The sequence below is a fragment of the Genypterus blacodes genome, unplaced genomic scaffold, assembly GCF_046128005.1.
Source record: "Genypterus blacodes isolate CSIRO-AG114 ecotype Tasmania unplaced genomic scaffold, CSIRO-AGI_Gbla_v1 ptg000181l_1, whole genome shotgun sequence".
Classification (NCBI taxonomy): Eukaryota; Metazoa; Chordata; class Actinopteri; order Ophidiiformes; family Ophidiidae; genus Genypterus; species Genypterus blacodes.
Genome location: NW_027466982.1, coordinates 205,001 through 225,000, shown reverse-complemented (window position 1 = coordinate 225,000; position 20,000 = coordinate 205,001). Strand labels below are relative to the sequence as shown.

At 50.2% G+C, this 20,000-nt stretch overlaps 3 protein-coding genes across 3 annotated transcripts in view; 2 read left to right on the top strand and 1 right to left on the bottom strand.

Annotated features, from left to right (window-relative positions):
- Positions 1–392: 392 nt before the first annotated feature.
- arg1 (arginase 1) lies at positions 393–4,660 on the top strand. The gene is made up of 8 exons (XM_076167939.1): positions 393–572; positions 771–843; positions 1,571–1,745; positions 2,056–2,215; positions 2,480–2,574; positions 2,658–2,762; positions 2,853–2,989; positions 3,706–4,660. Exons 1-8 carry the CDS (start codon positions 462–464, stop codon positions 3,867–3,869), a joined length of 1,020 nt encoding a protein of 339 aa, XP_076024054.1. The 5' UTR covers positions 393–461; the 3' UTR covers positions 3,870–4,660.
- Positions 4,094–10,830, bottom strand: LOC143014143 (prolyl 4-hydroxylase subunit alpha-1-like). The gene is made up of 15 exons (XM_076167938.1): positions 10,770–10,830; positions 9,079–9,171; positions 8,748–8,844; positions 8,318–8,469; positions 8,083–8,220; positions 7,583–7,837; positions 7,316–7,509; positions 6,933–7,109; positions 6,759–6,829; positions 6,554–6,653; positions 6,388–6,441; positions 6,170–6,235; positions 5,524–5,592; positions 5,149–5,245; positions 4,094–4,963 (listed from the first exon to the last, which is right to left on the bottom strand). The coding sequence occupies exons 1-15, from the start codon at positions 10,813–10,815 to the stop codon at positions 4,893–4,895; spliced, it is 1,680 nt and encodes a 559-aa protein (XP_076024053.1). The 5' UTR covers positions 10,816–10,830; the 3' UTR covers positions 4,094–4,892.
- A 6,129-nt stretch (positions 10,831–16,959) lies between these two features.
- The window catches only part of acta2 (actin alpha 2, smooth muscle), a 4,617-nt gene continuing 1,576 nt past the window's right edge, over positions 16,960–20,000 (top strand). The window contains exons 1-7 of the mRNA XM_076167909.1: positions 16,960–17,080; positions 18,642–18,808; positions 18,994–19,122; positions 19,224–19,334; positions 19,413–19,497; positions 19,599–19,760; positions 19,963–20,000. The exon at positions 19,963–20,000 is cut by the window's right edge and continues 154 nt beyond it. Of these exons, the coding sequence (XP_076024024.1) occupies positions 18,680–18,808; positions 18,994–19,122; positions 19,224–19,334; positions 19,413–19,497; positions 19,599–19,760; positions 19,963–20,000 (654 nt within the window). The 5' untranslated portion in view covers positions 16,960–17,080; positions 18,642–18,679. The remainder of the gene's footprint in view (positions 17,081–18,641; positions 18,809–18,993; positions 19,123–19,223; positions 19,335–19,412; positions 19,498–19,598; positions 19,761–19,962) is intronic.

Here is a 20,000-nt window from a genome sequence, read left to right as displayed (position 1 = left end):
GGACAGGTGTGAGACAGGAGGGACGATGTGTGAGACAGGAGGGACAGGTGTGTGAGACAGGAGGGACGATGTGTGAGACAGGAGATCAAACACCTGATGGAGATTTACACTGTTGGCCCAAATCACAACAAATCAAACAGACTGAAGCATGACATCATCCAGAGGCCCTGACCTCAGTGACCTCATAGCTACAGCCATGAGGTCACTGAGGTCAGGTGCTGAAGGTCAAATGGAGATGCAGCTTTTCACTCTGCTCCCTAGTTACTCTGTCACTGTTCATGCGTGTGTGTGTGTGTGTGCTTCCAGTGGGATATCTGACAGTAGAAACAATGATTGACAGCTTGTGTGAGCGTCGCCCCCCCTCAGTGACATCACAGGCTGTGGTCACGTGAACGGGTGTATTTTAGAGGACGGAGCTGTGTGTGGGAGCATGTGTGAGAGTGTGTGTGTGTGTCACCAACATGAACAGAACTCTGCAGCGGCTCACATGGAGTCTGTGTCACCTTCGTCATCATCATCGTCTTCTTCATCAGTCAGTGGGGATCATAGGAGCTCCTTTCAACAAGGGACAGGTGTGGAGTGTGTGTGTGTGTGTGTGTGTGTGTGTGTGTGTGTGTGTGTGTGTGTGTGTGTGTGTGTGTGTGTGTGTGTGTGTGTGTGTGTTAAACACAGTACTGCTGTCTCTCCTCATCAAAGCAGTGATCACTGAAATGTACTCAAGTGTCCAAAGATGAAGAACTTCCTCCTTACTTTGTGTGAATGTCCTGCAGCCCAGAGGAGGAGTGGAGGGAGGACCGGACCTGATCAGAGCTGCTGGGCTGCTGGAGAAGCTGCAGGCACAAGGTGACCTCTGACCTTTATGTCCCTGTAAAGTAGCATCATAGACAGATTCCTGCATGAATAACAAACAGACATCAGAACCTGAGGCAGAACTGCAGGGGAGGTCCAGGCTCCGGTACCCAGACCGTCCACTGAGAGGCGCTGTGGCACAGAGCTGCACAGAGAGCAGGAGGCTGAAGGAGAAAGGTTTCCTTTAAGGAGCAGGAGAGGGAGGAGTGCTGCAGTAAAGTGTCAGTGTAGAGTCAGAGTGTGTGTGAGCCCTTCACTCGGTACACACTGACAACCCCACACACACCTGTTCTCAGTGTGAACAGGTGTGTGTGTGTGTGTGTGTGTGTGTGTGTGTGTGTGTGCTCCACCTGACGGACCCCCCCCCCCCCTCTCTTAACAGGGACCTTTATAAAGTCACTGAGGTTCATTGAACCACACAGCTGAGCCCCCTGAGAGCTGACCCCGCCCCCCTCCCCTCCCCTCAATGCATTGTGGGGCATCAGCACTGCATTGATGAGCGTTTCATAAGTGACTCATTGTGTCAGGTTGTGTTGACTTTGTGTTGCCAAAGCTGCTGTGGCGTCAGAGAGAGAAGCTGGTTAAAGTGCAGACATGAGGATGGATCACACACACACACACACACACACACACACACACACACACACACACACACACACACACACACACACACACACACACACACACACCAACATAATGTATAACTGAACTGTGTGAGCAGGATGTGCAGTGAAGGATTATGGGAACCTGGTGTTTGACGGCGTGGCTGAAGACGAACCAATGAAACTGCTGAAGAACGTTCGGGCCGTGGGCAGCGCCAACCAGAGGCTGTCTGATGCAGTGCAGGCTGTGAAGAAGGACGGACACACATGTGTGATGCTGGGCGGAGACCACAGGTGTGTGTGTGTGTGTGTGTGTGTGTGTGTGTGTGTGTGTGTGTGTGTGTTTCCAGGTCCAAATACCTTTAAACCCCGCGACTCCTTTTGAATGAAGGTTTTATAATATAGACTTATAAGAAATGAAACATGTGTGTATGATTCTGATCTACTTTGTATTGTGCAGTAAACTCAGTGACATCATATTAAAGGTAGACAGGTAGGAGTGACGCATGGATCTGTGTGTGAGCTCCTCTGCATCATCATCATCATAATAACAGATATGATGAAGGATCTGAGCCTCACTGAGCTGGAGCGTCTCTGTCCTCAGTCTGGCCATCGGCTCCATCCACGGTCACTCTGCTGCGGTCGGTCAGCTCAGCGTGGTTTGGGTCGACGCCCACGCCGACATCAACACGCCGCTGACCACGCCCACGGGAAACTTCCACGGACAGCCCATGTCTTACCTGATCCACGAGCTGCGGGCCAAGGTGAGGCGACGCTCTGCTAAACTCAAGCTAGAGTTTCCTGTTTCTTCTTTGTAGACCAGCGGCTCACCTGACTGTTCATACCTCCGCCAAGTCAACGTGGTGGAAACTGCAGTTTGGCAAAGGGGCGGGGCCTGTTTGGATGGAGGCTCACAAACATCATGGTGTCCAAACCTTTTCATAAGACTTCATTTAGACAATAAGAGACATTGATGATTGATCACTGATGACTGATCTGACCTCGTTCCTTGCTTCCTGTGCCCACAGATTCCCGTCCTGCCCAACTTCTCCTGGATCAAGCCGTGTGTGTCAGCCAGGGATGTGGTGTACGTGGGTCTGAGGGACGTGGACCCAGAGGAGCAGTAGGTCCACTCCTGCAGCAGCTTCTCCTCTGGCGCTCATCTGTCTATCTATCTGCTTGACTGAAGACTTTTTCCATTTGCAGTTACATCCTGAAGTTTCTGGGCATCAAGGTGTTCTCCATGTCGGAGGTGGACCGGCTGGGCGTGGCCAGAGTCATGGAGGAGACCTGTGACTACCTGTCTGTCAGGTAGACCGGCTCTGCTCCTCACGCCTTCATACAGTTCACGTGTCAACAAACACACCTCAATACAAACAAGCGCTGTTGTCACGCCAACAGAGCAAAGAAACCCATTCACCTGAGCTACGACATCGACGCCATCGACCCCTCTGTGACCCCGGCCACCGGGACGCCGGCGGCAGGAGGACTGACCTACAGGGAGGGCGTGTACATCACAGAGCACCTCTGCCAGACAGGTGAGGACACACACACACACACACACACACACACACTACAGCACTGATCATCCCAGTACACACTAAGGTCAGTCTCTAAACCAGTGGTCGGGCTTAGCGACCCACTGGCTGACTGGAGGTCTTTGTTCCTGGTTGACCTGAGCGCCGCCTGGCTGCTGATGTTCCTCAGGATGACTGGGTGTGTTGACTGGGTGTGTTGTCTGGGTGTGTTGTCTGGGTGTGTTGACTGGGTGTGTTGTCTGGGTGTGTTGACTGGGTGTGTTGTCTGGGTGTGTTGTCTGGGTGTGTTGACTGGGTGTGTTGTCTGGGTGTGTTGTCTGGGTGTGTTGTCTGGGTGTGTTGTCTGGGTGTGTTGACTGGGTGTGTTGTCTGGGTGTGTTGTCTGGGTGTGTTGTCGGGGTGTGTTGACTGGGTGTGTTGACTGGGTGTGTTGACTGGGTGTGTTGTCTGGGTGTGTTGTCTGGGTGTGTTGACTGGGTGTGTTGTCGAGGTGTGTTGTCTGGGTGTGTTGTCGGGGTGTGTTGTCTGGGTGTGTTGACTGGGTGTGTTGTCTGGGTGTGTTGTCTGGGTGTGTTGTCTGGGTGTGTTGTCGGGGTGTGTTGACTGGGTGTGTTGACTGGGTGTGTTGACTGGGTGTGTTGTCTGGGTGTGTTGACTGGGTGTGTTGTCTGGGTGTGTTGACTGGGTGTGTTGACTGGGTGTGTTTGCTCCTGCAGGTCTCCTGTCAGCGGTGGACCTGGTGGAGGTGAACCCTCTGAGGGGGCGGACAGAGCAGGAGGTCCGGTCTACAGTCAGGACGGCCGTGGACGTGCTGCTGGGATGCTTCGGACGCCTCCGAGAGGGAAATCATCTGCCCGATTACCGTTTGCCTGAGCCTTGACCTCCGGGACAAAACGCCTCACTAACAGGAAATAAACACTGGACTGGTCACTTCCAACAAAACCTGAGTCACTTCCTGTTTAGCAGCTGGAGCTCAGTGAGCCTTTGAACATCTGAAGCTTTGCTCTGCTGTCAGAGAGGAAACATTAGAGACGCATCAGAAAGGTGACTGGGTTGCCGTGACGACATGGTGAACAGAGGACAGAGATCAGAGTGTGAGTTAACATTTATTCTCTTACATTAGAGACTAACATTCATTTAAGTGGAGCAAATATCCTCAGTTTGACAGGTTGGAGTGCCTCAGGAACATTCAGACCCATGATCAATCACAGTCATTGATCACAGTTTGTCTCATATAAAATCTGCTTCAGAAACATTGAGCTGCTTTTTGTGTGATGGATTAAAAAATATAAACTTTAAGAGAAACACAGAGATCTGCTGCGCTGTGGTGAAGTGAAGCTGAGTCCTGCTGACTGAGTCCTGCTGACTGAGTCCTGCTGACTGAGTCCTGCTGACTGAGTCCTGCTGACTGAGTACGCTTCAGAACAATCAGCTTCACAAATGAGTCACAACCACATCTGATGGTTGGATCACAGACTGAAGCTTTAACAGCAGGAACACCGTGAGCTTTAAATAGAGTCAAAGGTAACGAGTCAGTCTATTCTGAGAGTCAGCGACCTCCAGGCTGAAATAGATCTCTCACACACACACACACACACACACACACACACACACACACACACACACACACACACACACACACACACACACACACACACACACACACACACACACACACACACACACACACACACACACACACACACACACACACACACCTGCTGTGTTGTCTGACCTCCAGCTGGTGGCGCTGTGGCTTAATGAATGCTTTGATTCTAAAACTTCAGTTATAAATAAACCTTCTTCTGTCTCCACACTGAAGAAGACTCTGTCACACACACACACACACACACACAGACTGAGCTGAGGGTCCCAGGCGTGGGAGGGGGAGGAGCCTGGCTGGTCAGTCAGAGCGGTGGGGGCCACAGCGGCGTCTGAACTCCTGTCCTCGCTCATGGAGCCACTTATTGGACACTGCAGACAGCAAACACAGCTTCTTTACCTCTGTCACCTGATCAATCACCTCCTCACCTCAACAACCGCCATGTTCAGAGCAACCACATCACACTCTGTACCTGAGCGCCACCGTGAGGCTGCAATGATCATTACACAGGAAACCATGTGACCCTGTGCTTTAGAGTGTGTGTGCAGAATCTCACCCCACTTGTTCCCCAGCAGCACCGGACAGGCGGCGTGTCGGGTCCTCAGGTCTCCTTCCCCGCTGGCAAACAGGTTGTACCAGAACACTGCTGTGCCCTGGAGACACACACACACACACACACACACAATGTACTGACCCACTCAACCTGACCCTGACCCGCCCTGACTCTGACCCAACTGTCCTGTCCCACAATCTCTGTTAGTCAGTGTGTAGATGTTTGTGTGTCTCTGTTAGTCAGGCTGAGAAGCATGAACATCTGGGAAGTCGGCTTGCGTGTGTGTGTGTGTGTGTGTGTGTGTGTGTGTGTGTGTGTGTGTGTGTGTGTGTGTGTGTGTGTGTGTGTGTGTGTGTGTGTGTACATGCTGCTCTGTACCTTCATGGGCCACACAGAAGCTCCTATGTCTGTGAAGACTGTGGCGCCCCCTGCCTGTACGTCACTCATCTGCAACACAAATGAGCCACAAACACGCTGCAGTCAAGTCACAACACTGCTACAATGATAAACAATACTACAGCACTACAGTATTACAACACTACAGCACTACAGTACTACAGTATTACAACACTACAGTGCTACAGTATTACAACACTACAACACTACAGTACTACAGCACTACAGTACCACAACACTACAGTACTACAACACTACAGTACTACAGCACTACAGTGCTACAGTATTACAACACTACAACACTATAATACTACAGCACTACAGTACCACAACACTACAGTACTACAACACTACAATACTACAGCACTACAGTACTTCAACAATACAGCACTACAGTACTACTACACTACAGTACTACAGCATTACAGTACTACATTACAGTACTACAGCATTACAGTACTACATTACAGTACTACAATACTACAACACTACAGAACTACAACACTACATATACAGGGATTATCTGTATTTATATTTTCCTCACTCTGCTCCCCCTCATGTGTGTGTGTCCTGTATGTATTGGTGTGTGTGTGAGACAGTAAATGATGTGTGAGCTGCAGTGACTGACGTAGAACAGCCAGGTGGCGATGCGGTTTCCAGTTCCCAGCTCTTCAAAGGCGTCGGGTTCATCTTTCTGTAAAACACCAGGAAGCAAAGATGGAGCCAAAGGGTCTCAACCTGAGAGGCACACACACACACACACACACACACACACACACACACACACACACACACACACACACACACACACACACAGGTGAGGGTCCATTAAGGTCATTCACTTACCCGCCCAAAGTCGAAATGAGGTTCATATTGTCCTCCAACACCGTAGTTAGCCACCTACACACAAACACACACACACACACACACACACATTCATTGAAGGTGTGGTCGGATCTCTCATGGTGTCTGAAGCTGTGTGTGTGTGTGTGTGTGTGTGTGCTGCGTGCACCTGCAGGTCCTCGGCCGTGGACACGTCCAGGCCTGTGATGTCCTCGATCCTCTGGTTGATCTTCTCCACCACCGGATGTTCATGAGCTCCAAGCCAAGCGCTGTGAGCGAGCAGATCACCATGGTTACGACACACAACACGGCTGCCTTCGCCACTGAGCAAAGAGCTCAGACAGACACACAGAGACACACACACACACTCTCACCTTTTGGAGACGCGGTAATGAGCCGTGGTCAGTTTTCCTGTCTGAGGGTCATGAACTGTGGCACGCCTCAACTAGGGGGGGGGGAGAGAGAGACACACAGGTAACACACACACACACACACACACACACACACAGGCTTTGGCTCAAAGGCTCTGGGCGGAGCTCTTCACTCACTCGGGGCTTGGCCAGCTCCTTCACCTTCTCCATCTCTGCGTCTGTCACTACCTGGTGGTAGCGGACGATGAGGGGGCGGTCCCACTCGTCCTCCTGCTTCACCGGACCAATCACGTACCTCGGGTGGCGGTGATTGTCAAAGTATCTGCAGAAGAGGCGGCTCTGCCTGCGAGGAGTCTGGGACAGAAGAGGGACAGGAGGTCAGGAGGTCAGGAGGTCAGGAGGTCAGGAGGAGGTCAGCCACACATGGGCCCCAAATACAGAGAGAAGTTTACATTACACAGGAAATAACCAATGTGAGCTGGTGTGTGTGTGTGTGTGTGTGTGTGTGCGCTCTGTGGACCCTGACAGGATGTACATGAACCTCCATGGCGGCCCCTCACCATCCTAAGCCCCTCCCCTCGACACAGCCGCTCGTACTTCTTCCTCTCTGGCAGGTAGTCGTCCGCCTCGGCCTCCCCGCTCCTCTTCCTCCTCTCTCTGGACTCGTCCCTCTCGTTGTCCTCAGCCTTCCTCTGCTTCTCCAGCTGGTACTCAAAGTACTTCAGGTTCCCGTTGGCTCTCTGGTGGGCGGGGTCTGAGCGGAGAGGACGACCAGAGGTCAGCAGGTTTGGGGTGACCTCTGCTTTATGAACGGACATGAAGCTCACCCAGCTGGAGCAGCCTCCTGGTGTAGTGCAGTGCGCTCTCTAGCTCCCCCTGCTGGTAGATGGAGTAGCTGATGTAGTCCAGGATGGTGACGGCGTTCACAGCAGCAGATGTTTCCCCCCGGTCCAGCTGCTGGAGGGCCTGAGCCATCCAGAGCTCCGTGTGGCGGTAATCTGCCTCTGAGTACGCCACCTTACCCAGGTCGAAGCAGTCGTCCACCGTCAGCCTGCTGACCGCCGCCGCCGCCGGGGAACAACCTGCACGTTTGAGCACACACACACACACACACACACACACACACACACACACACACACACACACACACACACACACACACACACAACGCCCCCACTAAAGGTCAAAGGTCACATGGACACAAACACTGACATGAAAGAAGTAAACTTGCTGTAACACATCTGAGGGTCTGGGGCTGACACATGTTTGGGTGTTTGGTTCTGCTCGGGGTTCTGGTTCAGGCGTGTGTTCTTCAGTCAGGTCTCACCTGGGAGCTCCCCGGAGGAGATGGTGCTGGTCTCCAGCTGGTAGGTGTCCTGCAGCCTCATCAGGGCTTTGGCCGCCCCCGTCTGGTCCTCCTCGTTAGGGAAGTGTTGCCTCTGGATGGTCAGGTTAGAGATGAAGGCTGAAACACCACAGAAGAAGAAACACACACATCACAAATACAAACTTACAGTGTCTCTGCTGTGTGTGTGTGTGTGTGTGTGTGTGTGTGTGTGTACCGTCAGACATGTCTGTGAGCACCAGGTTCTCCAGCTCGCCCCATTCCGTGTTGAGTCTCTTCATCAGTTTGAAGGCGTTCACCGGGTGTCCCAGGAAAGCCTCGGGGTCCTGGGTGGCTGTGACCGAGAGGACGTCCAGCTTCTCTGCCCACCTGCACACACACACACACACACACACACACACACACACACACACACACACACACACACACACACACACACACAAAGACAGAAGCACGCTCAGAAACACGCTCAGTCTGCACACCAACACAACCAGTCTGTCCTCGGGTCAGGGTTTCAGAGAAACGCAATCACCAGTCCACCAGTCCACCAGACAGACACACACACACACACACACACACACACACACACACACACACACACACACACACACACACACACACACACACACACACACACACACACACACCGTTTGATTCGCTCCAGTTTGTCCTCTTCTGCTTGGATGTAGTCCTTCAGAGATGTGAGCAGGTCTCTCTCTGTGAACAGGAGGTCGGTCATCTGACCTGAGAGCACACACACACACACACACACACACACACACACACACACACACACACACACACACACACACACACACACACACACACACACACACACACACACACACACACACACACACACACACACACACACACACACACACACACACACACAGCTGTAGTGGAGCTGCAGGTGGATCCTTTAGTTCAGTCGTAGGATGTGAATGAACTGAAATGTCTTGATTGTGATTTGCTCACCGATGGAAGAATAGAAGTCATGATGAGCAGAGGAGGAAGAGGAATGGAGGAAGAGGAGCAGCAGGAGCCAACAGGAGCGCTGATCCATCACACCTGCAGAGGAGAACCACATCAACCTGCAGCTACTGAGCCCAGTGTGTCAGTCAGCATCAATGTGTCTGTCAGCATCAGTCAGCATCAGTGTGTCAGTCAGCATCAGCATCAGTCAGCATCAGTGTCACATACACACAGATCCAAAGCCTCATTGATCTTTGTCTGGTTCTCTCAGTTCTCTAAGTAAAAGAGTCATGTGACCTTTAGCTGAGCCTCAGCCTGACCTCTCTGATCAGTTTGTATCACTTTACTGCGGTTTAGAGTTCAAACAGATGCAGTAAAGATGAAGTCTAAGTAGCTAAGATGAAGATGATGTAGGGTTCGCATATTTGTCCTCCTTTTTCAGGCACTACCCACACAGCAAAAGGACTCCACGGATTCGCCGCTGAGGTATCGCGGCTTCCGAAGCGGACCCGCGACACGAACCCGTATCGGCGTCCACTCGCCCGCAATGTCGGATCCGCTGATTGGCTAAGAGCGGTGTCAGATAAATATCCGCTATATCATTGGTTCAAAACGTAAACAAGGCTCCGCAAGTGTGTGTCAATGTCACTTATGACTGCACAGAGGTGTACAGGAAGTTCATTGGAAACAAAAAACTCTTGGATGCAGCCAGGAAAGAACAGAAGTATTGCAGATAGACAATCAACTCTTTTGGTGAGTACACTAGTCTTATGATTTCACTGAGGGGCTACATGAAATGCCATCATGACAGAGGTGCTGTTGTCTCCTGAGCTGCTACATGTGAAGAGACCCAAATACTGACACACACACACACACAGAGATGAAGACACTGAAGACAAGTCCCCAAATGACTGAAGCACTTTAGAAATGCTATACTTTTTCAGCAGTTGAATGTAAATGTTGTTTTCTTTACAATCTCCTTTGTTGTTAACATAAAAGGTTATTTATGCTTTTCAAAAAAGCATTTTTTTATTATTATATATGTTACCTGTTATTAGTTTTTTCCATTTGAGTCCACACATGTTATGCTTTGTGGCACCACAGATTCATCTCAGTGTTCAGTGTTTGAACAAATCCAAATACTGTGAACAAACACTTTCTGACTTTTCATTAATATTTTTTCCTATTCAGCTACACAAACATCTTCAAACCACACAAAGTTGTATTGTGGATGAGAGTATACCAGAGTCTATGTACACCATGGTCATTTCTTGATATGTCGCATAATGTCCTCCTTTTTGGTTTTATGGAAATGGTCACCCTAAGATGATGTCAGCTGAGCTTAACGAGCAAACTACAAAAACAACAACAGCTGCGGCTCATTTATCAAACAGGAGGCAGAATTAAACGATACGAATCAAACTAAACTTCACTTTCATCCAATTCAAGGTTGATTTTAAAATGTTTTACTTCCGGACGGAATGCCGGAGCGGCGGAAATACCGGCGTGACAGAGTGAGTGACCCCGGGGGGAGAAGAAGGAGCGGAGCCGAGGCGCCATGACGGGGAGAAAGAGGCGGAGAGGCGCCATGACGGGGGTAAAGAGGTGGAGAGGCGCCATGACAGGCAGACAGAGGAAGAGACGCCATGACAGGCAGACAGAGGCGGAGAGGCGCCATGACAGCGCGTCTTTACCGTGTTTCTCTCCGAGCGGTGAGCGCGCGCACAGCGGCGTCTTCATCGGCCGGCAGCAACAACAACACTTCCGGAAATGACCCTTCACAATAAAACCGTTCTCGACTGCACCCTGGTCCGACAACACGGACGTGATTGATCAAACATGACTGAAAGTGTCACGCTGCTATGGTTACACAATCATAACCATAACGTTACCCCAAATATATACATTGTGAGCGTTCACAGGATTCTTCCTCGCTGTCTAATGAGTCCTGGCCTGCACACACACTGGAAATGATCCATACATCAGAAAGTATGGCTTGCAAGATCTTGCCACACATTTTGTAAATTGTTGCTATTAAAGAAGAGGTTTGGTTTCTTCTTCAAAGATTTACAGCATCCATATATATTCTGGAGTATTTCTTTTTCTTTGCTCACTGGAATCTGATGAGCGATACACGGATCATATAGAAGTGTGGAGACTTAAGCCTCCTAACACTTTAACTTTGGTCTTGAGACAAGGAGGAGGAGGCTGGGAGAGAAAGGAAAGAAAGAGGAGACGATGGGGTCCAGAGGAGGACGAGGAGAAAGATGATAGGGTGACTCGATGCTTCCACAAGGGGCAGTGTGGGAAAGGAGAAGAGGAGAGGAGGAGGACAGGAAATACAAAGAGGATGAAGGGAAAGAAGAAAGAAGAAGAGTGAAAGCAGGAGGTCAGCGGAGGAGAGGGGAGAGGAAAGGAAAGGAAAGGAGAGGAGGAGAGGGGAGGAGAGGAGAGAAGAGGAGAAGAGGGGTGTAGAGGGGAGGAGGGCAGAGGAGAGGGGTGTAGAGGAGAGAAGAGAAGAGGAGAGAAGAGAAGGAGAGGGGTGTAGAGGAGAGGAGGGGAGAGGGGAAGAGTGTAGAGGAGAGGAGGGGGGAGAGGGGGAGAGGAGAGGAGGGGAGCGGATGACTGGAAATACAAAGAGGATGAAGAGAAAGAAAAAATGAGAGTGAAAGGAGGAGGTCAGGGGAGGAGTGGAGGAGAGGGGAGAGGAGTTTGTTTACAGAACTTGTAGTAATTCAGGTATTTGTGAATGTATTTATTGGTATTATAATATTTGCATTAGTTTGGTAAAGGCATGACTGTAAACACTGTCAGTGCTCCTGCCATAAACATAAAGAAGGAGAGAAAGAAAACACACACACACACACTCACACACTCACACACAGACACACAGACACACACATTCCACGGCTAGCTCACTTTGTGTTGATGTTAGCTGACCAATCAGAAGCCTCTTCTGACGTCCCTTTAAAGGGTCCAGCTGTTTTGCCATTTTCGGTCAAAGTCCAGGCTGTGTGAGGGTGTGTGTGTGTTTGTGTGTGTGTGTGTGTGAGTGTGAGTGTGTGAGAGTGTGTGAGAGTGTGTGTGTCTGTGAGTGTGTGAGTGTGAGTATGAGTGTGTGAGAGTGTGTGAGAGTGTGTGTTGTGTGTGTGTGTGTGTGTGTGTGTGTGTGTGTGTGTGTATGTGTGTGTGTGTGTGTGTGTGTGTGTGAGTGTGAGTGTGTGTGTGTCTGTGAGTGTGTGAGTGTGAGTGTGTGTGTGTGAGAGTGTGTGTGTGAGTGTGAGTGTGTGTCTGTGAGTGTGTGAGTGTGAGTGTGTGTGTGTGAGAGTGTGTGTGTGAGTGTGTGAGTGAGTGAGTGAGTGAGTGAGTGAGTGTGTGTGTGTGTGTGTGTGTGTGTAGCAGGCCTTGTCCATGTCTGAGCTGTATGAACGGGTGTGAGCAGGTGGAGCTTGTTGACTACAACAGAGCCAAACTGCTGAGTCATGTTGAAATAGATGGCGTTCTTCATCTTCAGCTCTTCATCTCTATCTTCATCACGCTCACCGGAGAAGATGGCTCCAGATGTGTTAGTCTAGCTTAGCAAACAGACTGGAAGCAGAGGGGAACCGTTTCCTAGCTTAGTACAAACACAGCTTAGTCTGCGTTCAAGCAGACGATTCATAAAACAATTCACTTTATTTCTTCACCAAAGAAAAAACAAAAGTAGCATTACGATGTTTATACTTCTAAAGTCTTCTAAATTCTACATGGCAGAACACTGCGCCCCTTTGGTTGAAAATGGGCGTGGCCTATAAGGGCGGAGCCTCTTGGGCACAATTTACTCAGGATTCAAACATTAAAGGCCAAAATGTAAAAGTGTTCACTCCAGCGTCAAACAAGTACTGGGTTCAGCCCAGACTGCATGGATCAGAACCTACTAACACACACAACACTGGAGTTCATGAGGAAAACACACAGGACCACTTTCCTCAGAGTTCACACACACACATACTTCCTTAGTGGGAGGGACCGTAGTGGAAGATGAACCCAGTACAACTAAACAAGGACATATTGGAAGACGCTGCACGCACGCACACGCACACACACACACACACGGGGGTGGGGGGCTGTAATACTACTATATCACACACAGGAATTGCCTGTTTGAGGAGTCAGAAACTTTGTAAAGAAAAAGCATGCCACACACACACACACACACACACACACACACACACACACAGAGGAGTCTGTTTCCTTTCCTTACATGGGGGGTGAGGGGTGTAGATGGAGGGAGGGAGGTGGGGAGGAGCAGAGAAAGAGACAGAGAGAGTAAAGCCAAGACTCCTCTTATTGACTGACCGGCTTCCTTTTTTGGTGTTAAAGACACACACACATACACACACACACACACACACACTTGTAATGCTCCAGTTTTCCAACCTAATTGATGAAGTAGTCCATGTTATAATTTACCAACAGATCAAATCTGGTATCTTAAGGGCTGATTGGTTGATCATCATGTGACACACACACACACTGACACCGACACACTGCTGGGTTTCCATCTACACACAATATGTTTCCAATGTAAACGTTACAGAGATCATTCAGACCTAACATCAATCATTCTATGATGTCATCAAAAGACGTCTTCAAATAAGGTTATGAAGCGATGACGCCACATCAGCTCAGGTCACAGAAGGTTCCACTCTGGAGCACAGTGAAGATGATGTCATCATGCAGAGATAGGTGTTAACTCAGAGTCGCTGTCACAGCAAACAGACGGCAATGAGCTCCACCCGAGTCAACATTCACCTCTGTGTCACTGAATACTTTAGAATTCTAGTGGAAGAGTTCAGGCAACATCTGGATGAGACCTTGGCGGTGCTGATGGACTGCACAGAAGAAGAGAGAGTCGACCTGGAGCTTCAGCTGGACTTTCAGACTGCAGTCCTGGAACAGCTGGCAGGGATCCACACAGAGTGCAGGACAGAAGGCAGCCAGGCAGAGAAGAGCAATCAGGAGATGGAGTACCTGAGAGCCCAGCTGGAGGAAGCTAAAGGCTCCCTGAGTGAAGCAGAGAAGAGCATCAAGGAGCTCAGGGCTCGGGTAGATGTTTACCAACACAAGGAGGTCCAGCTTCAGGAGGCTTTGAGCAAGATGACTCAGTCAGGCAAAGCTGCAGAAGCAACAGCTGAAGAGCTGAAAGCTCAGCTGGAGGAGGCCATCAAGTCCAATGAGGAGCAGCAGGAGGTGACATGTGAGGTCGCTAAAACAATACAGGATTACAAAGAGTTCGCACAGAGCCTCAAAGCAGAGCTGAAGAGGGCTGAAGCCACTGAGGCTCAGGTTTCTAACAACCAGAATGAAGCAGAGAAGACCATAGGGGAGCTCAGGGCTCAGGTACAGGAGGCCCAGCACAAGGAGGTCCAGCTTCAGCAGGCTCTGAAGAAGATGGCCCAGTCAGCCAGAGCTGCAGAAACAACAGCTGAAGAGCTCAAAGCTCAGCTGGAGGAGGCCAGCGAGCAGCAGGAGGTGACATGTGAGGTCACTAAAACCATTAATGGCTACAGAGGATTAACACAGAGCCTGAAAGCAGAGCTGAAGCTCTCTGAGTCCACAGAGGCTCACATCTCCTCTAACCTGTGTGAAGCAGAGAAGACCATAGTGGAGCTCAGGGCTCACTTAGAGGAGGCCCAGAACAAGGAGGTCCAGCTTCAGGAGGCTCTGAACAGGATGACTCTGTCAGCCAGAGCTGCAGAAACAATAGCTGAAGAGCTGAAGGCCTGGCGGACAGACGCTCGCCTCACAGACAAAGCTGCTGCAAAGAAGCACAAGGGGAGGTTAGACAATCCCAAAACAGCTGAGAGGCTCAGTGGAGCGGAGCTGAGTGGAGCTCAGTGCACTCAGGAGCAGCTGTGGTCAAAGCTCAACGCCGCAGGCAGAATCATCACAGAGCTCACGGCTCAGCTGAACGAGGCTCGCAGCAAAGACGCTCGATTAGCCAAAATATTTGCAAAGCTAAAAGTCCAACTGGAGAAGATTGATGCTAGTCCGTCTGAAACCACTTCCTGTAGCCCAGAGTGCCGGAGCAGCCCCACTGAGAACACAAAGGCTCCAAGAATCAAACTAGAAGCTCAAGACTGAGAAGTACAGGGAGGTGGAGGTGGAGGTGGAGGTGTGGAAGTGGAGGTGGAGGTGTGGAGGTGGAGGTGTGGAGGTGGAAGTGGAGGTCTGGAGGTGGAGGTCTGGAGTTGGAGGTGTGGAGGTGGAGGTGTGGAGGTGGAAGTGGAGGTCTGGAGGTGGAGGTGTGGAGGTGGAGGTGGAGGTGTGGAGGTGGAGGTGTGGAGGTGGAAGTGGAGGTGTGGAGGTGGAGGTGTGGAGGTGGAAAGTGGAGGTGTGGAGGTGGAGGTGTGGAGGTGGAAGTGGAGGTCTGGAGGTGGAGGTGTGGAGGTGTTTGTGTCCAGCACAGCCACAGGCAGCAGCTATGAGGCCCACAGGGTCAAAACTCAGGATTGAAAAATAAAAACTGGCTTTGAAACTGCATAAACGTGTCCTTTAAGTGTGTGTGTGTGTGTGTGTGTGTGTGTGTGTGAGAGATAGTCTGGGGTTTCTCCTCAGAAGGGGACTGCAGTCCACATCATATAAACTGGTGATGTCACCAGGCTGCCGACAGACCGCTTCACTGTGTGTGTGTGTGTGTGTGTGTGTGTGTGTGTGTGTGTGTGTGTGTGTGTGTGTGTGAGAGAGAGAGAGGCAATGCCATATCAGGAGACAAGAGACACAGGGAGGACGGATGGACGTAGATGTGGTAAATAATAATACCCAGGAGTGTGAAGTATGTAGAGTACTACAGTACTACAGTACTACAGTACTACAGCACAACAGTACTACAGTACTACAGTACTACAGTACTACAGCACAACAGTACTACAGTACTATAGCACTACAGTACTACAGTACTACAGTACTACAGCACAGCAGTACTACAGTACTACAGTACTACAGTACTACAGCACAACAGTACTACAGTACTACAGTACTACAGTACTGCAGCACTACAGTACTACAGTACTACAGCACAACAGTACTACAGTACTACAGTACTACAGCTCTACAGTACTGCAGCACTACAGCACTACAGTACTACAGTACTACAGCACTAGAGTACTACAGCACTACAGTACTACAGTACTACAGTACTACAGCACAACAGTACTACAGTACTATAGCACTACAGCACTACAGTACTGCAGCACTACAGCACTACAGTACTACAGTACTACAGCACTAGAGTACTACAGCGCTGTAGTACTGCAGCACTACAGCACTACAGTACTACAGTACTACAGTACAGCGCTACATTGATATTGAACAAAGTGATAAGTTTGTGTGATGAACAGAAACTCAAACCAACACAAGTTTAGTTTGATGACCAATAGAATCAAATGGTTTGATTTTTGTTTCCAATCAACAGAAATGTTGTTTCTGTCATTCTGGTGCACTAGGTGAGTGTCAGACAGACAGGTGGACACTGTGGCTGTCAGACATGTCTGAGGTGTGAGACAGGGTCACCAAACACTGTTTGACCTTTAACACCAACAAACTGTCTGACTGACACACTGTCTGTCTATCAAACTCCATCTCTCTCTCCCTCTCTCCCTCACTCCCTCACTCCCTCACTCGCTCAATCTCTGTGTCTCCTGCCCTCTCTCCCTCTCTCTTCCTCCCTCACGTCCCCTTCTCTGTCTCTCTCTCGCTCTCTGTCTCCCACCCTCTCTCTGGAATGCAGTGAATGATGGGAGCGAGGCCCGCGGCACCTTGGAGCCTCCTGATTGGCTGCCTCCCCTGGGCCCTGCCCTATAAGGAAGTAAGCTGGGGAACGAGGGAGAGAGGAGGAGGTACGGCCCATGTTTGGATGGAGGGCTGATGGAGGGATGGATGAAGGTGGAGGGTTAATAAACGCACTCAGAGCTCCAGGCTTTCACTTCTGTCCGAACCCCCCCCACATCCCAGCAGTGCCACGGTAAGAGACCCAGACCTCCTTCACCTCCTCTGTCCTTCCTTCTTCTCTCCTCGGTTTCCACTCTCTGCTCCTCCCGTCTCATCTTCACCTCCATCATCCTCTTCTCTTTTCCTCCAGCGTGATGCCTCCTTTGCTCTCCTCCTCTGTCCCCTTCACAGTCTCCTTCTGCTCCTCCATCTCCTTCTCTATTCTTATCTTCTTTATCCTGGGTCTCCTCCATCTGATTTCCACTCTTCCTCCTGGTCTCTCCTCCTCTTCCTCCTCAGCAGGTGGTGTTTGCTTTCCTTCTCTAACGTCTTCATGCTTTGATTGGATCAATCACTTGAATGTCTTCATTGTGTCAGAGGGTTTGTTTACATGAGGTTTGGATGAAGGTGTGTGTTTGATTCTGCTGATGATGATGAAGATGAGGAGGCTTCAGAGGTGGAAGCTGCAGAAAACGTTGATTGTCTTGTCACTCAATGCCTCACACTTAATGAAATTAGTGTTAACGAGCGTGGGCGTGTCTCCAGTGCCATGACAACCAAGATCCATATATGGATTTATTTCTCATTCCTCTTCTTATGAAGAATCTAAAGTTGCTCCAGGTAGAGTGTCCAGACTTCCAGATGTTCTTCTTTGTTCTTTGACATCTGACACTTTAGGTTGGTGGAAGTTTATCTGTTATTGTGAAGAAATAAAACATGCAGTGACATCACCAAGTGAAGTCACTGAGAGAAACAGATCAGTCTGCTGTCAGGAGGAGACACAGCAGGCTGAGTCACACACACACACACACACACACACCTTCCTCACTGCTTGTACTGGCTGAAAGAATGAGAACTATTCGATTTCGAAAATTCATGACTAAATATGGAGACACCAGCTCCTCTCTGTGTGTAGAATGAGTGTAGGGTCAGAGAGAGCAAGAGAGAGAGGGAGGGAGGGAGAGAGAGAGAGACAGAGAGAGAGAGGGGGGAAAGAGGGAGAGAGAGGGGGGAGAGAGGGAGAGAGAGATATGAAGACGGACAAGGACAGACAGATGGAGGGAGGAAAGGGAGTGAACACATACACAGAGAGAGGGAGAGAGAGAGAGAGAGGGAGAGAGAGAGAGAGAGGGAGAGGGAGAGGGAGAGGGAGAAGAAGAGAGACAGAGACAGAGACAGAGAGAGAGGGAGAGAGAGAGAGACACACAGAGAGAGAGAGAGAGAGAGAGAGAGAGAGAGAATGCCAAACACAGTCAGGACTCCTTATGCCCTAATTAGGAAGTTTTCCCAGAGTTCATTGCTTATTCAGAACCACTGGATTTCATTTGGAGGTGTGTGTGTGTGTGTGTGTGTGTGTGTCAGCTTTGATGACCCTTCTTGGTGTTTGCCAGTTTTGCTTCCATGTTTTTAGTTTTCTTAGTTTCTCTAAATGTTTTGTCACCTTAAGTTCTTTATGAAACTATTCAGTTATTTTATGTTTTATGAGGCTTTAATTTGGTTTCAACAATCAAAAGCAGCTGTGAAGTTGAATTGAAATGAGCAGTTGGTTGATGTCAGTGTGTTTTGCCTCCCCCCCCCCCCACACACACACACAGTGTGACCTGGTCCGTACTCCACAGCGCCCCCTGCAGTCATGTGTGATGATGAGGAGAGCACCGCTCTGGTGTGTGATAACGGCTCTGGTCTCTGTAAGGCTGGATTCGCCGGAGACGACGCCCCGAGAGCTGTCTTCCCCTCCATCGTGGGCCGGCCCAGGCACCAGGTGAGAGCTGATTGGTCCATAACCAGGAAGAGGAGGAGCAAAGGATGCTCTACTGTTGTTGTTCTAATACAAGTAGAAGAATGAATCAAGTGATATGGTGTGGATGAGGCAAAGCAGCGCCCCCTGCTGGATAAAAAACTAAGACCTGGTGTGTCTGACTGTCTGTCTGCGTGTCTGTCTCTCAGGGAGTGATGGTGGGTATGGGACAGAAGGACAGCTATGTGGGGGACGAAGCCCAGAGCAAGAGAGGAATCCTCACCCTGAAGTATCCCATAGAACACGGGATCATCACCAACTGGGACGACATGGAGAAGGTAACACACACACAAACACACGCACGCACACACGCACACACACACACACACACACACACACACTGATGTGTGTCTTGTGTCTCTGTGCTGTGATTGGTCAGATCTGGCACCACTCCTTCTACAACGAGCTTCGTGTGGCTCCAGAGGAACATCCCACTCTGCTGACAGAGGCGCCGCTCAACCCCAAGGCCAACAGGGAGAAGATGACACAGGTAACTAGGCAACAACACGATGAAGAGCTGTTTCTGTGAAGTTTAAACAGGACGTGCTAACGCTAAGTGTTTGTTCAGATCATGTTTGAGACCTTCAATGTTCCTGCCATGTACGTGGCCATCCAGGCCGTCCTGTCGCTCTACGCCTCCGGACGCACCACAGGTCAGCCTCCTCTTCCTCCTCTTCCTCCTCATTACCAACAGCAAAGCAATGTCAAAAGTTCATTGCTCTCCTCTCGTCTGTCCTCCTTCCCGTCTGTCCAGGTATCGTTCTGGACTCCGGGGACGGCGTGACCCACAACGTTCCGATCTACGAGGGCTACGCTCTGCCTCACGCCATCATGAGGTTGGACCTCGCAGGCCGCGACCTCACTGACTACCTCATGAAGATCCTGACCGAGCGAGGCTACAGCTTCGTCACCACAGGTACCATCATCATCAAGCAAGCTTTAAAGACGCAGAAGCTCTCAGACACCAGAGGGACTCAAGTTTAAGATTTACCTGCTTTACTTTAAATGTTCGTCTTGAAAGTGGATGAAGACGTCTGTCCCCTCTGTCCTCCCTCCCTCCCTCTCTGTCCCCTCTGTCCTCCCTCCCTGTCCCCTCTCTCTGTCTCCCGTCTGAACAGCGGAGAGAGAGATCGTGCGTGACATTAAGGAGAAGTTG